Source organism: Patella vulgata, chromosome 9, assembly GCF_932274485.2.
Source record: "Patella vulgata chromosome 9, xgPatVulg1.2, whole genome shotgun sequence".
Classification (NCBI taxonomy): domain Eukaryota; kingdom Metazoa; phylum Mollusca; class Gastropoda; family Patellidae; genus Patella; species Patella vulgata.
In genome coordinates, this window is record NC_065887.2 from 45,631,842 (window position 1) to 45,650,020 (window position 18,179).

The following is an 18,179-nucleotide window of genomic DNA, read 5'->3' on the forward strand; positions in this document are numbered from 1 at the left end:
TACCGGCAATCTCTCGATAGGCCAAAATATGGGTCCATATCTATTATTTTGTAGCTCCTAGCTACAAAATCCAGAAAATATACAATTAGACAGACCATTTTTTTTTTGGTTTTTATGACCAAGTAGCATGCGAACCCTACCACTCACCTGTAATCTGATTGCAGATTCGTAATCTACACAAAAAGTTCCTTTAGACAACTAAATGGGAGCTGTACATGTTCACTAGAAAGTTAAAAATAAGATATCTGAAACTTGAGTAAATTACTGATCCATATTTTGTTTCGAAAACTTATGGGAAACTCATGTAACTCAAATGTATCTCAGTCAATTTTCAAGCTACAGGCCCCAAATTTTGCACAGTTTCTAGTTTTTATACGCCCACATTGAAATGTGGTCGTATATTGTCATCGTCCCCGTCCGTCCGTCCGTCCGTCCGTCCATCCGGCTAAAGTAAATATCTGATTGACTTTAAATTTATACACAGTGTTTAAGGTCATGAGACGAAGAAGCCTATTGATTTTCAGCGATTTCCGATAATTACTGCCAGAGTTATCCCTTGATCACTTCAAAAAATCTTGTGGATGCTCTAAAGGCCAAAGTTAATATCCGATTGACTTTAAATTTATACACAATGTTTAAGGTCATGAGACGAAGAAACCTATTGATTTCCGATAATTACTGCCAGAGTTATGATCACTTCAAAAAATCTTGTGGATGCTCTAAAGGCTAAAGTTAATATCCGATTGACATTAAATTTATACACAGTGTTTAAGGTCATAAGAGGATGAAGCCTATTGGTTTTCATCGATTTCTGATAATTACTCCCAGAGTTATGGCCCTTGATCACTTGAAAAAATCTTGTGGATGCTCTAGAAGCCAAAGTTAATATTTAATTGACTTTGAATTTATACACAGTGTTTAAGGTCATGAGACGAAGAAGCCTATTGATTTTCAGCGATTTCCAATATTTGCTGCCAGAGTTATGGCCCCTGATCACTTTGAAAAATCTTGTTGACACTCTAGAGGCCAAAGTTAATATCCGATTGACTTTCAATTTATACACAGTGTTTAAGGTCATGAGTCGAAGAAGCCTATTGATTTTCAGCGATTTCCGATAATTACTGTCAGAGTTATGGCCCTTGATCACTTCAAAAAATCTTGTGGATGCTCTAGAGGCTAAAGTTAATATCTGATTGAGTTTAAATTTATACACAGTGTTTGAGGTCATGAGACGAAGATTCCTATTGATTTTCAACGATTTCCGATAATTATTGATCACTTTGCAAAATCTTGTGACGCTCTAAAGTCTAAAGTTATCATCCGATTGACTTCAGATTGATACACAGAGTTTAAGATCTTGAGATGAACAAGTATATTGATTTTCAATGAATTTTTATGACTTGAACAGTTAAATCCATGATATTAAAAGCTTTGCATACAAAACGTTAGCATGGGGCAGAACTTTATAAAAACCAAACAAACTCTAATAGTTTTCTGATAATTACTTCGTGAGTTGTTGCTCTTAATCAGATTTTAGTGTATTATAAATGTTTCATTACCGAAAAAAATAAAAATATGCAACAACCCTTGTTGACTGCCCGGACGATTTAGTTGCTGTGGGCGTATGTTTCGTTGCTTGGCAACCTATCTTTACATGTGCAATAACATATTTTTTCAAGGGGGTCGATTTCCAACCCCTGGCCCACTTGAAGTGGAATGAATTGTTTATCCTTCATATGATTGTGGATGTTATGTAGATGAATGTATAAGATCAATATCCATAATGTGTTAACAATATGACTATTATCAGTTTCTTTGTGTATAATTCATCAAATGGCGGGAAAGCATGCTGTTTTTTGCACATCACTGCAAGTCTAAAATAAATGAATATTTATGACCTCTCGTTGTGTAAAATTTCATTTATAAAAAGAATTAACAACACTAGGGATTTTGGTCACCAAATTGTACATGGTGATAAATATTAAAGCAATTAGTGGTTTGTCTCATGTTTTATTAAATCAAGGGCCATGGTTAATATATAAAACATAGCTGCTTATTTGTTTGTAATAAATTAACACATGTTTATACAAACACTTTAATATTCTGTTTCATCTATTTGAATGGTTAGAGCTCCATACCAAAAACCACCGAAAACAACTCGGATTACAATCTTTAAGTCGCATTTAGCGATTGGGAAATAAATTAACAGAACACAATTTCCAGTGATTGTTTTCTGTAAACTTTAATTACTCCCAAAAAATGGTAGGCCCCTATTTTGTTTAAAACTGCCTTTTGGTGTACCGGGTATAAATATGATATAAATTAGGTTACATTGTTTTTAATTAGATTGGATTTGCTTACCTAAATCAATTAGCTGTATTACTGCAGATTATTGATCACAAGTGAGATTCTTACTTAGATTCATTCATCCAGCAATATTAAACATATTCCATCACCTACAATAACATCGTAAGGTGTAAGTAAACAAGAGAAAGGCTTTTACAGTTTTATGCAAGATGGGGTAAAATGTCTAATTGGATGGTGATTACTATTCTATACCATGAACACGGAAAAACACCTGGTAAAATATATAAACTGAATCAATCCAGTCGTCAAACTTTTTAATGAACATTATTTATGGAAGCGATTTTATATAAACATTAATGCTTGTTATTGTATCTATATATATAGTATATAAATATAAACATCAATGCTTGTTATTGTATCTATAGTATATAAATATAAGTAAGAAGAAATAAAATATTGTTTAAACCATCTATATGTACATAACCAACAATATACACGCTTTGTTTTGAAATGTATCACTTGGTTGGCCTTGAACTTGCACGTAGCTTTCGTGACCTTGGCATAGGATTTACTCGCAGGCTTCAATGGAAATAATGCGTATTGATAAACTAAATGGCTTGAATTTCGTAGTTTTGTGGTAGTTTGGATAACAGAAACTATTGAGAAATTGTCACAAACATGTGATATTTCTGACTCAAACGATTAATCTAGACTAAAGAATTGTCAAATTTTAAAAGTATTTGATAACTTTTAAACTAATACACGAAATAACCAATGTTCCGATGCCTAGATTTGAAATGTCAGTCCCATGGACCCATTCAATAATAATTTGAAAATGCCAAAGTGTCACACTCCTTATTTGATAATGCCTATCTATCTTATTAAATAAAAATGATCTTTTTCACAATATGAAATACCCTTGACTCCTATATAAATCATCATAACCCCAAAACCATAATTAATACTGTGCATATGGCGTATCTAGTATTATAGGACTGACAGCGTTTCGATTCCCCGGTTGTACGTGACAGGGAGTAGGGTCGCCCGTCGAACCTCATTGGTTTTCTCCGGTTCCTCCCACTACTAAAGACCTCTACGCGCAAGCGAATTATTCAAATAAAGTTGAACCATATGTTAGTCTCTCTCTCTCTCTCTCTGTAGGCCTACAAAGATGTTTTTTATAGATATGAAGTGGGTTTAGATTATTTTTAGGGTTTTTTGGGGGGGTCTATTAATTATTTGAAAATAGTATAATTTATACTTGAATCATATGGTAATATATAAAATAGTAACAAAGAGTTTTGTTTACTGGGGTTTTGAGGGTTTTTTTGTTCTTGGAGTTTTAATTTGGGGCGTCATCTAATTGCTTATATTTCCCATGCAATGAAAAGAAATTGAATGAAAATTATTTTTGTGGATGATAGAATGTTTGAATTATATAACCTGGGCCATTGGCAATATTATCATTATTCGAAATATATCTATATCTCGCAATAGATCTCACAACGTAGCTCTAATTAATGTTTGTTAATGTCGTGATTTTAAGTTAGAAGAGGGTGACGGTTGTCCTATAAGTTACAATAGATTTTAGTTAAAATTGTCCCTAAAATAGTTTTGTGAAACGCCACTGTTGTAAGTTAAGATACAATTTTAACTTACAATATTATTTTAGTGGATTTTACCTAATGTGCTTAAAATCGTTTTATGAAACGCATCTATCTTAAGTTAGGATGGAATTTTAGTTTAAGACGATTTTAAGGGGATTTAAGTTTTTGTGAAACAGGGCCCTGGCCTGACCTTGTCAGTGGATATGTTGGCCTGGCCTTATCAGTGGATATGATGGCCTGGCCTTGTCAGTGGTTATGTGGGTCTGGCCTTGTCCGTTGATATGTTGGCCTGGCCTTGTCAGTGGATATGTGAGGCGGGGCAAGGACATGCTTCTAGTCCTGTTAATGTAACAAGATAAATAAGGAATTGAGATATTGAAAGTAAAGACAATATTATGATAATATTGTAAATGGGACAACCTGTCATGTAAAGCACCATGATAAATATATCATATTCAACAACATTATGTCCTATACATATGGTGATTATCTTTATCTATTGTGACATAACTGATCAGTTAACATAGTGTGTCGACTAAATTAATCATATTATTTAGTGATCTTTCTCCTCATGAAATGTAATAGTATTAGTGTATATTTCTCTATAACTAATGTCTATATGTGAAATAATGACCATCATGTAACCCAAACAAGGATTAATTAATAATATAACTTGCATATTATTTAGTTGAAATGATAACTTTATTACTTTCATTAAATCTACAAATATTGTTGTTGTTGATCTGAACATTGTGACTAATGTCATCAGTGTATTGAGAACTGATATGGCACATTGTATTCATATGTCTGGGGATATGCATGGACTCCCCAGAAACTTTTGAAAATTAAATGCTGCAAATACGTTTACAGCAGCCCAATTCGAGATTTTGGGGGATGGGCGCAGAAATGAAATGCTTGAAAACATTCCTGTCATGTTTTCTAGCTATTTCAGCCTGTGAGTACAGCAACTTGTATGTGGTCCAATGTATCCTTGTTCATATGGTTTTACAATAAAAATCCACGACTATTTTAAACCTCTGTATTACTGTGCAACTTGGACTTTGTGAAGAAGATTAGTTTCTTTATATTCTTCATTAGACTTTAAAAATAGACATGGTTTTTATATTAATATTTTAGATAATACTGGAGAATCATTTGATGGCAAAGATGAAGACACTTTATCACCACATGCTGATCTGCCTGAAAATTATAATTATGGTCGCAGACGTAGTAGAGCAGTTCTCTATCATTTATCTGGGCAGTTTGATAATAAAAACAATAAAACCAAAAATAAGTTGAAACAGGTAATTTTTTCATAGCCAATTCATCGGCTTGGAGGGCCTGGCATGGAACAGAACTTAATTATTAGGATGGTCCAAAAAATCAAGATCCTGTGCATGTAAAAAAGAACCCGTGTTGGTTGGAATTTAAAATATGAGTAGTTTGTAGAGCGGCTCTCCATCATAGCTCATTCACTATTGGGTATGCACTAGTCAATCACTGTGTTTAAGTATACTATACAAACCCCACAAAATAAACATTTGTTTCATCAGGTGAAAATATTGAGCTATGTAGAAGAGTATAAGAATACAGATCTTTGCTACCGTTGATCGTTAACAAACACTAGAAGAATTGGAAATTGATGCAAGGAAAACAGTTATATTCATTGGCTGAATAAAAGAGCGATAACAGATGTACAGTCGATTTTAATAATTCTTTTGAAAACAATAAGAGTTGTATTTATGAAAAGAATTGACTGTCACAAGATGAGAGTCAGTGAGAAAAAGTCTATAAATTATACGGTACAAAATAAATTATAATAACTTGTGATAATTACACTTAGTAACTGGCTTGTAAACCTGTTGCATCAGAATGTTTTCTTGTTTTTCAGCTCAGTAATTTCTCAGGGAGTATGCCAGAGTATAAAGTCCAAGAGGTTCAAAAATCACGCTATGTGATTGTTCATTATGGTATTTTTAAAATCGGATGGGACTGGCTTATTTTGTTATGTACATTTTATATTGCTATAATGGTTCCTTTCAATGCAGCATTCCAAGGCAGAGAACGCTCACGAGATTCGGTTTATTCTGATGTTGTTGTTGAGATTTTGTTTATTATAGGTGAGTAGGAAATGTTCAACTTCCCTTTATAGAAAATGTATAAATATTTTCTATTAGATTTATTTGAATTGCTTGGCAAAGTGTGGATATTCAACTTACAGTTCTCATTCACTTACTATTACATTTTTTTTTCAGATATTTTGTTAAACTTTCGTACAACATTTGTTTCGAAAGGAGGTCAGGTGGTGTACATGTCTCGATTAATTGCTATGAATTATATTAAAGGCTGGTTTTTACTGGATTTATTAGCTGCTATTCCATTTGATCTTCTGTATGCTTTCCAAGTTGACACGGTTAGTGAACTTAACTATAACATCATTTACATCTGCATTTACAATATCATGTGCATGTATTCGCCTGTTGACCTTTCAAGACAATTTGGTGAGGCTTGAAAAGTTGAGATCAATTGATTGTAGGTTATGTTGCTCTATTCATTCACCATCAAAGACCATCTTCACACATCTACAAAATCTATAATGATACTAATTTTTGGTCAATTATTGTTTTTCTATGGATCACCCATACGGTCGCCGGTCAAATACCATGAGCTATGGTATATGTAGGCCTATATATAGACAAAGGGATGAAGAGATATAATATTTCATTTGGAGAGATTTATGGTATGTACAGGCCTATATAATAAGCAGGGACGTAACTAGCTCAGAGCAATGAGGGGGGGGGGCGCAAGTGTTCTCAGGGGTGCTGTAAAATTGACAGACAATGTATACTATACTTATTGTTTTTATGGTCGACAATTTTTTCACAGGGGGGACTGTAAAATTGACGGACAATGTATATCTATAGTCAACAATTTTTTCATAGGGAAGGGGGAGGGAGGGAAACTACCCGCCCTAGTAATGGGCCTGATAATAAGAGACAAAGATTAGAGAGATAATATAATTCATTAAAAGACATTATTAATGAGTTGGATACTATCTTTCAATTAAATAATATGCAATCGAGAATGCTATCTGTATAAATTGATGAAATAATTAAAAGCCCATTTTTCTTCTCACAGAGCAGGTCAAGTCATGGTGGTTGAGGTGACTTTTCCTGTGAAGAAAGTTGATTAAAGCGAAAGTAATTTCTGATGTTGAGAGTTAGGGGAATTGGACTTAAATGATTTCTGGTTGAGATTCTCTAGTGCTTTGGTATTTCATCTAAACCTTGGAAGAATGTGTCAACCTTCATTAACATGAGGTTTAGCAATTGGTTACAATCGGTTTACTATTCACCAGAGACTAGAAAGTTTTAGGTTTTGTATGAAGCCAGTAGTAAAGTGAAATCACAAGGTCTGTCAGTAACGTGGCAAGGAGTAAGTTGTTTGTCCAACCTCCTCCAGTGTCCTCCAACTGTTAGTCCTGAAATAACCTAGTTAAACTTCATTTCTCTCTCTCTCTTTCACTTCAAAATTTTGCCAGATGGTCAATTTGTGACATATTTAGTATGCACGACGGTCAAGATTATAATAGGACTATTTTTGACGTTGTCCCAATTTGAAACATGATTATTGCTGTCATCCCATACGTTCTACAAGTTAAAGTTATTGTCTCATTGAATTTTATTGAATTTTGTGCTTGTATTAAAGATAATGTACATTGGGCGTTGCTGACCAATGTTGTAAGACAATGATATTGGCAGGTGTATCACACATCTTATAATTAAGTTAGTTAGTAAGACATCACGTCAATATTATTAGATAATATTATATGATTGCCTGTTAAATGAAGGCTACTAATATATAAACTCTTCAAAAAAAGAAACACACAGCCCATTTTTCATCATTTTTTTATTTGAACGGGATCGTTGTTTCAATAAATCTTACTTGTTTTTAATGTCATGATGTAAGGGTAAAAGAAATTCATTATTGGTTTTAAATGTACGGTCACTAATTTGTTTTTGCTTGATTGCACCAAGACACATGAATTTAACAACTTCGCGAGCTTTTCGTATGAAACCCAAATCTAAGGCCTTTAAAATCCTGGGGTTCTGGGTTTCAAAATCAGTTGCACATGTAAACATTTAACGAGGCAAGTGATGCCAAATCTGAATGAAAACCTACGCAACATCTATCGGTCGGTTACATGTAGGCAAATACCAGACAGATGTAGCCAGACTGCTGAATGTTTCCCAGAGTACCCTTTCTCAGCTTTGGGATAGGTACCGACAGCAAAGCTCAACATGTGACCACCCAAGCTCGGGCCAAACAAGACTGACCCCACCAGCCCTGGATCGTCACATCCGGTTACCTCATTTGCGGAAACGGTTCACAACAGCGACCTCTACTGCAGCAGCAATTCCTGGACAGCGTAGAATCTCAGACCAGACAGTCCATAGACACCTATGTGGAACCGTATTACGAGCCAGACGTCCCGTTAGATCTGTTGTTTTGAAATATGGCGACAAGGTCAAATCTGACTTCAGTGGGTTTAGACACACAGAGTATGGCCAGAGAACAGTTTGGTTCAGCGACGAGTCGCGATTCCTGTTGCAGCGAGACGATGGTAGAGCGTTTCTTTTAAGAGTATATATGTATTATAATTTGTGAATGGCTGTTAAATACTAATAAGGTTGTTGATAACACCTTGACAGGTTTATCAAAAGACGAGCTTATCGAGAGACCACTATGGAGACCATTGTACAAGACAAAACAATGGAAGCAGACATGAATTAGGACAATGGAAGTAATGTCTACAATCTGTTAAGAAATCCAATCCACAGTCAACATTATTATTAGATCGTTTGATACTATGTTTGTCATTAGGTATCCCACAGAACATTTTCACAAGGTTTTGTGATGTAGTTGAAAAGTGCTTCAAAAACAATTTTGGCGGTAATGTGTATAGCTCCCCTTCGGAGGGTGTCCCCTTGCTAAATTCCTGGACTAACAATGTAGTTGATATGAGTCATGCATTTTTATTCTGTAATAGCTATTTATTTGAACAGTTGAACAGTATATTGTTATATATAATATTATAGAATTGAATGTGTGTGACCGTTATACATGATATCAGGTAGACAGACACCTGAACGAACTTTGTGTATTATAGTGACAGTGGGGGGAGTTTCCATCGCCCAAGCCTAATCCTATTTCTTTCAACACTGATAACTTCGTGCAGAATAAATTGACTGAAATTGTGTATATATTCATTTTTATATGCCCACATGGAAATGTGATATACAATAATTAATAGAATACAATATCAAGAAAACATCATTTTATCCAACATTTCGTTAGTAAAAATACTAACGTCTTTCTATGATGTCATAACTGACTTCCAGTCATTTTGTATTTAGTCATCCCTGAAGAAGTTAGTATCTTTACTAATGAAATGTTGGATAAAAGGATTTTTTTTTTGTCCCCCGCCTTTCGAAGAAAGCAGGGGACTATTAAAATGGGTTCGTCCGTCTGTCTGTCTGTCTGTCTGTCTGTCCGTCTGTCTGTCCTTCTGTCTGTCCGTCTGTCTGTCCGTCACACTTTTTGGGACACAATAACTCTCTTCCTAATTGAGCTAGAATGTTCAAACTTGGTGTATGTGTTTATTAGGTCAATGCCTTGATGGAGTTCGAAGATGAGCATTTTCCGCTTAGGGTAAGCAGAGATAAGCAATTTGATTGGTTGATGCTTTGGGACACGATAACTTTTAATTGAGCTAGAATGTTCAAACTTAGTGTATGTGTTTATTAGGTCAATGCCTTGATGGAGTTCGAAGATGAGCATTTTCCGCTTAGGGTAAGCAGAGATAAGCAATTTGATTGGTTGATACTTTGGGGCACGATAACTCTCTTCCTAATTGAGCTAGAATGTTCAAACTTGGTGTATGTGTTGATTAGGTCAATGCCTTGATGGAGTTCGAAGATGAGCATTTTCCGCTTAGGGTAAGCAGAGATAAGCAATTTGATTGGTTGATGCTTTGGGACACGATAACTTTAGTTCTAATTAAGTGAGATTGATGAAACTTGGTGTATAGTTTCATTACAGTAATACCTTGACTAAGTTTGATAATGAGCATTTTCTGCTCAGGGTAAGCAGAGCGATACGCAATTTGATTGGTCGAGACTTTGGAAAACAATAACTCTCCTACTTTGATTGTTAGACTATAAGTAAAGATATACTGTTTGATTGTTCAATACTTTGTAAAAGATAATTTGTGATAAATTTATATGTGTCCTCTAATTATTTTCCTATTTCGGCGGGGGACATCAGCCTCACTGTTGGCTTGTTTTGATATTGTATTCTATTAATTATTTTATATCAATTTATCTGAATATCAATTGCACCATTTTGACTTTGTCAAAATTGATCCGATCTGTATGAAATTTTTATGCCTCATTCAAATGAGTGAAACGAAGAAGCCTATTGAATTTCAACAATTTCTGTTAATTATGACTCTTGTTTTACTTTGTTGAATCTTGTGAACGTTCGAATGACAAAAGTTACCATCCAATCTGTATGAAATTTATATGCATTATTTAGATTAGTAAAATGAGAAAGCCTGTCAAATTTCAACAATTTCTTTAAATTACTTCCAGAGTCAAGGTTTGTAGAACCTTGTAAACCCTCAAACAATGAAAATTATAATCTGATCTGTATGAAATAATATTGTACATGCCTTCCTTTGCCTACATAAGAATAAATATTCGACAACCCTTGTTAACTCCCTGGACGTTTTAGCTGCTGTAGGCGTATGTTTCGTTGCCTGGTAACTTACCTGTTTTATCTGTAAATCTTACAGAATGTATGTTCATAACTGGAAATTAGAAATAAAGTTGTTTTAGGAAATAAAGTTGTTTTAGGAAATAAAACTAGTTTTTTGTGAGTACTTTCCGCTTTATTAAGCTTCTTCAGGCAAACTTTACCAATTATATCGCCCAGTAAATTTTTCTTTTACTCACATGGATTATAGAAAATAATATAGGATAATTGGTTTTGTTACCGTTAAATGTGTTAATTACTTGGATCGTGAATAAAATGAGTCTTTATTCGCCACGACATGGCATGTTTTCACAAAGAATACTGGACCTGTTATAGATAATCAGCAAGCTTGTATGAGATTATCAAAATTACCATTAAATATGCCAATTACTTGGATCATGAACCATGTGGCTAATTCTCACTGAGGAATGACAGTAAAGCATTTGTAGCTGACAAGTTGATTGATTTCTTAATGAACAAGTAATAATAGAGTATTTGTAATTTAGCTGAATTGACTTATGGCACCATAATGGCAGGTTCATCTACTGCTGAAGACAGACGAAATGTCATCTGGTCATGTCTTGTTCTAAAGTATGTATGAGGTTGATCATTAACAATCTCCTCTAATCATTCTGTTTTTCAACGTTTAGGTACCATTCGTACCACAAGCTATAGTTGGCAAGTATTGGGATCATGAGGACATGAACAGATTCTTCATTTGAGCTTATTTTTGGGATCCTCAATTTTAAACCTGGAGTTATCATTCCAGTCATTTATAAATTTATATAATATGTTGTTTACATTAGTAAGATGAAGAAATCTTTTTAAAGTAGCCAGGTCTCTTACTCAATCAACATTGATGTTGTGTTCTTACCAGGAAAAGATGGGCTTCTGATATACAATATTTAAGACAAAATATAAACATTTTACCATTGGTAAACGAATCGTGTAGCATAGTGTGTTTCAGCACCATTTGTAACAAGGGACTTGAAGAACCAGGCTAGACATATTCCACAAGTCATGTCAAACAGTGACCCATATTCTTATCTGAAGCGCGCGCATTTAATACAACCAGACACTAGAGGTTGCCATTCGATTGAGACTTCTGGCATATTTTGGCGAACATAACTGATTTGAAATCAGTAAAATTGAAAATGATTGAATGTAAATCAGTTTATATACATTCATATTACACTGTTATATGCATTGCGACCCATTTGTATCAATTTCTAGGTCCCATATATTATTGATTTAGCTCCTTTGATTTCAAAAATTTTCGTTAGTTACTTCTAGAGTTATGGTTCTTGTTTGACTTTGTTGAACCTTGCGTGTTCAGGGTAATGACTAAAGTTATCATCTGATCTGTATTAAATTTACATTAAATTGATAAAACGAAGAAGCCTTGTGAATGCTTTAATGACTAATGTTATCATCTGATATGTATGAAATTTATATGTATCAAATCAATTCAATTAGTGAACTGAAGAAGCTTATTGAATTTCAGTAATTTCCATTAATCCTAGAGTTATGGCCCTTGTTTTACTTTGTTGAACCTTGTGAACGCTTGAATGACAACAGTTTTCATCCAATCTGTATGACATTTATATGCATTATTTAAATTAGTAAAACAAAAAAGTTTGTTGAATTCCAACAATTTCTATACATTACTTCCAGTGTTAAGGCCCTTGTTTCAATTTGTAGAACGATCTGCATGAAATTGTCTTGTAAATGCCCCCAATTACCTACAAAAAAATAGATATGCTACAACCATTGTAGACTGGTTGGACAAATTAGCTGCTGTGGGTGTATCTTAATATTATCTAGCAGAAAAGTTACACATTATTTTATTTTACTTAGGGTACCTTAATCCATTTGTTGAAAGTAGCACGTCTTTTACGCTTAGCCAGGCTGTTCCAAAAGATAGATCGATACTCACAATACAGTGTTTTAGTTGTTGCTCTTCTGATGTCCATGTTTGCACTTGGTGCTCATTGGTTGGCATGTATTTGGTATGCTATTGGTCGCAGTGAATTAGAAAATAATGAATCTAATTGGACAGTAGGTAAGAAATAAACAATTTACACCTCCATTCTCAAATAATTCAATGCTATCCCTAATTATATTTAGAAGAAAACAGGGGACTATTAAAATCGGTCTGTCAGTCCATCCGTCTGTCCATCACACTTTTTGGGACACAATAACTCTCCTAATTCAGCTACAATGTTCAAACTTGGTGTACCAGTAGGTGTTTATTTGTTGAATGCCTTGGTGGAGTTTGGAAATGAGCATTTTCAGCTTAGGGTGAGCAGAGATAAGCAATTTGATTGGTTGATGCTTTGGGACACAATAACTTAAATTCTAATTAAGTGAGAGTGATGAAACTGGGTGTATAGTTTCATTACTTCAATACCTTGACTAAGTTTGATAATGAGCATTTTCTGCTCAGGGTAAGCAGACTGATAAGCAGTTTGATTGGTCGAGACTTTGGAACACAATAATTCTCCTTCTAATTGAGGTAGAATGTTCAAATTTGGTCTTAACGTTCACTAGTTCAATGATCAACATTTCCCGTTAAAGCTAAGCAATTTCATTGCTTGATGCTTTGAAGACACCTTTGAAGACACCTTTGATTCTAACTGATGGAGAGTGATGAAACTTGCTACCTATTGGATAATTGATCACTTTGAAAAATCTTGTGACGCTCTAAAGGCTGAAGTTATCATCCGATTGACTTCAGATTGATACACAGAGTTTAAGATCTTGAGACGAACAAGTATATTGATTTTCAATGAATTTTATGACTTGAACAGCTAAATCCATGATATTAAAAGTTTTGTATACTAAACATTAGCATGGGGCAGAACTGTAAAAAAAACAAACAAATTCTAATGGTTTTCTGATAATTACTTCATGAGTTGTTACTCTTAATCAGATTTTAGTGTATTATAAATGTTTCATTACCGAAAAAAGTAAAAATATATACGACAACACTTGTTGACTGCCTGGACAATTTAGCTGCTGTGGGCATATGTTTCTTTGCCTGGCAGCCTATCTTTATTAAATATTTGCTGAGTCCCTTTTCAGTACAGGGAATAATGTAAAAATTTATTCCCGGCATTGTATGTGTTGGCAACTAGGGCTGTACGATATTCTCGATATAGTCATTTATCGCGATATGGTATTTTCAGACCAACTACGATATCATGTAACCAAAAATCATTGATATAGTGGTTTATCGAATATCGCCAAAAACTTCAAATATCGAAAAGAAAATTATCATAAAAATAGATAATAAATACACAATACAGCAGTGGAAATTAGCCGACGGCAATAAACTATAATAACACTAATGTTTTGAGAATCGTTAAATGTTGAAAACACCTGCGCAGTGTCTGCAGCCGTTTTTCACTGCATCGTGTATGCATTACTTTTATATACTTTGTTTTTAATCGACAATAAATTGTCAGTTGTTACTACATGTAAAGCTTAGGCCTACTAAACGCCTGAAATTTCCCACTACTGCGACAAATTACCAGGCTATAACTAGGTTGTCATATTTTTAAAAAACAAATATTTTTAGAAAACTCTACAAAACTTAATTTCTGAAAGCAAGAATAAAACGATCAATAAATAGATTACTGTCACTGTTAAGCCAGGAATACCGCAGCCACTCGAATGCTTGAATGGAAGATAGTCCGGATCATTTAGTATTTGTTAAATTGTTTGAACTTACAATACAAGACTTGAAGACCGCATCTATACTTACTTCCGCTGCAGGTGATATTTGAGAATTTTCTTACACAAGGTCACAAGCAGACGCTTTTTAAACATCAGCGGTTGTATTGAATTTTTGTCCAAAAAGGATGTTGTTTTGTTCATTTTAATAAATCTATATTATAAAAAAAGCAAAGTTTAAAGTGTATGAATAAAGCAATTCTTACTCACACTGTAGTCAGCTTTAATGCATTTATATTTAATTTATTTAATTGCAAAGTGACATATTATTAAATATCGCGATATTTAACTATATCGTTGAAAAAAATGCCAATATCGATATCGTCCCTTTTTATAAGCCTACATGGAAATGTGGTCGTATATTGCCGTCGCCCTCCCGTCCATTCATCATCCACAATTTCTTGTGAACACTCTACAGACTACATTTATCATCTGATTGTTTTGAAATTGATATATGTTGTTTGCATTAGTGAGATGAAGAAGCCTATTTAATTTCAATAACTTCTGTTAATTTCTTCTGGATTTTCAGTAAATTTCCGTTGATTACTTCTAGAGTTATGGCTCTTGTTTAGCTTTGTTGGATCTTGTGAACGCTTGAAGGACAAAAGTTATCACTTAATCTGTATGAAATACATATGCATCATTTAAATTAGTGAAATGAAGAAGCCTATTGAATGTCAGCAATTTCCATCAATTATTTCTAGTGTTATGGCCCATGTTTTACTTTGTGGAACCTTGTGAACGTGTGAACGCCAAAAGTTATCATCCGATCTGTATGAAATTTATATGCATTATTTGAATTAGTAAAACGAAAAAGCCTGTCGAATTTCAACAATTTATGTAGTTTACTTCCAAAGTTACAGCCCTTGTTTCAGTTTTTATAACCTTGTGAACCCTCAAATGACGAAAATTATAATGTCATCTGTATGAAATTGTCTATTAGATTCCCCTAATTACCTACAAAAGAATAAATATGCGACAACCCTTGTCGACTGCTCGGACGATTTAGCTGGTATGGGCGTATGTTTTGTTGCCTGGCAACCTATCTTTGCAATATTTATTGTCATATTTACATTTTACAGGATGGTTATATGAATTAGGAGAAAGATTAGATTCACCTATAATGAATAAAACCAAACCGGATGTGACCATATCCTATCTGACAGCCCTTTATTTTACCTGTAGTTCTATCACTAGTGTCGGCTTTGGTAACGTTTCGGCCAATACAACGGCTGAAAAAATATTTTCAGTGTGTGCGATGTTAATTGGAGGTAAGGAAGTTTAATAATTATATTTCAACCAGAGAAGGCTTGTATACATCAGTAAAAGAACAGAAAAAAGATAAATATTCGTTTAAATAATTTTTGTCAACTTTCCCATCTTCTTCAATCGCCAAGGGCTAGAGTCTTTGAAGACTTTCCTGTTTTCAGTCGCCCAGTCGAAACAGAACTGTGAGACATTAAACCCCATTTCATTTCTGGAAGTCTTACATTTTTTGTCCCCCGCCTTTCGAAGAAAGCAGGGGACTATTAAAATGGGTTCGTCCGTCTGTCTGTCTGTCCGTCCGCCCTTCTGTCTGTCCGTCACACTTTTTGGGACACAATAACTCTTCTTCTAATTGACCTAGAATGTTCAAACTTGGTGTAGGTGTTTATAAGGTCAATGCCTTGATGGAGTTCGAAGATGAGTATTTTCTGCTTAGGGTAAGCAGAGATAAGTGATTTGATTGGTTGATGCTTTGGGACACAATAACTTTAGTTCTAATTAAGCGAGAGTGATGAAACTTGGTGTATAGTTTCATTACATCAATACCTTGACTAAGTTCGATAATGAGCATTTTCTGCTCAGGGTAAGCAGAGCGATAAGCAATTTGATTGGCCGAGACTTTGGAACACAATAACTCTCCTTCTAATTGAGCTAAAATATTCAAACTTGATGTAGGTGTTTATTAGGTCAATGCCTTGATGGGGTGTGAAGATGAGCATTTTCTGCTTAGGGTAAGTAGAGATAAGCAGTTTGATTGGTTGATGCTTTGGGACATGACAACTTTAGTTCTAATTAGTGATGAAAGTGATGAGAGTGATGAAACTTGGTGTATAGTTTCATGACATCAATACCTTGACTAAGTTCGATATTGAGCATTTTCTGCTCAGGGTAAGCAGAGCGATAAGCATTTTGATTGGCCGAGACCTCAAGTGCCTGGGACCAACTCTACACTTTCTGAATCAGAATTTTATTAAAGTAGGTTTATGTAAAACAAGCCTTTTAAACTTGAAAGACTTGACTTTTTATATGCCCACATTGAAATGTGGTCGTATATTGTTGTCGCCCCCTTCCGTCCGTCCGTCCGTCCGTCCGTCCGTCTATAGGTTAAAGTTAATATCTTTATACACAGCCTTTAAGGTCATGAGACGAAGAAGCCTATTGATTTTCAGCGATTTTCGATAATTACTGCCAGACTTATGGCCCTTGATCACTTCCAAAAATCTTGTGGAAGCTCTAGAGTTCAAAGTTAATTTCAGGTCATGAGATGAAGAATCTTAGTGATTTTCAGCAATTTTCGATAATTATTGCCAGAGTTATGGCCCTTGATCACTTTGAAAAATCTTGTGGATGCTCTAGAGGCTAAAGTTAATATTCGATTGACTTTAAATTTATACACAGTGTTTAAGGACATGGGATGAAGACGTCTATTGATTTTCAGCAATTTCTGATAATTACTACCAGAGTTATGGCCCTTGATCACTTTGAAAAATCTTGTGGACGCTCTAGAGGCTAAAGTTAATATCCAATTGACTTTAAATTGATACACAGTGTTTAAGGTCTTGAGACGAACAAGTATATTGATTTTCAATGAATCTTTATGACTTGAACAGCTAAATCCATGATGTTAAAAGTTTTGTATACTAAACGTTAGCATGGGACAGAACTTTATAAAAACCAAACAAATTCTAATGGTTTTCTGATAACTACTTAATGAGTTGTTACTCTTAATCAGATTTTAATGTATTATAAATGTTTCATTACCGAAAAAAGTAAAAATATGCGACAACTCTTGTTGACTGCCCGGACGATATAGTTGCTGTGGGCGTATGTTTTGTTGCCTGGCAACCTATCTTTACAGTTCTCAGGAGTAGGTATGAAATATGGAAATAAGATAAGCTTTATCTATTTTTTATATTTAGCAATGATGCATGCTGTTGTATTTGGTAATGTGACAGCCATTATACAGAGAATGTATGCAAGAAGATCCAATTTTCATTCTAAGACGAAAGATTTAAAGGATTTTTTTCGAACACACCATGTTCCTAAAGAATTAAAACAAAGAATGCAAGAATACTTTCAAACTATGTGGTCTATGAATCATGGTATTGATATTAATGAGGTTTGTTTATTTATTAATACAAGAGGAGAGTAAGGTGGTAGGTCCCATGGTGTTACCAGAGAAACTTCTTCAGATTTTCCATCCTCGTTTCCCCTTGTTGTTGGTGCAGTATGCAAGGAATATCATCTAATCACTGCCATCCACTGCCTGCCCCAAATTTCCCTCGGCACACTGCATGGTGTATACATATCCACATAAGCCTAGTTGGTGCAGAAAAGTAGAACGTTAGATCCCATTACATGTTAAAATTTAAACAGGGGAAGAAATTCACAAATAGCATGATGGCTTCGCCCAGAACCCAATTTCGCCTGGGGGTCTAAAACATTTAC

General features: G+C 34.4%; 1 protein-coding gene across 1 annotated transcript in view; it reads left to right on the forward strand.

Moving 5' to 3' along the window:
* Positions 1 to 18,179, forward strand: part of LOC126832520 (potassium voltage-gated channel subfamily H member 8) — a 109,726-nt gene that overhangs the window by 73,868 nt on the left and 17,679 nt on the right. The window contains exons 4-9 of the mRNA XM_050563332.2: positions 5,052 to 5,218; positions 5,806 to 6,034; positions 6,170 to 6,327; positions 12,588 to 12,792; positions 15,548 to 15,736; positions 17,651 to 17,850. Coding sequence (XP_050419289.1) covers positions 5,052 to 5,218; positions 5,806 to 6,034; positions 6,170 to 6,327; positions 12,588 to 12,792; positions 15,548 to 15,736; positions 17,651 to 17,850 — 1,148 coding nt within the window. The remainder of the gene's footprint in view (positions 1 to 5,051; positions 5,219 to 5,805; positions 6,035 to 6,169; positions 6,328 to 12,587; positions 12,793 to 15,547; positions 15,737 to 17,650; positions 17,851 to 18,179) is intronic.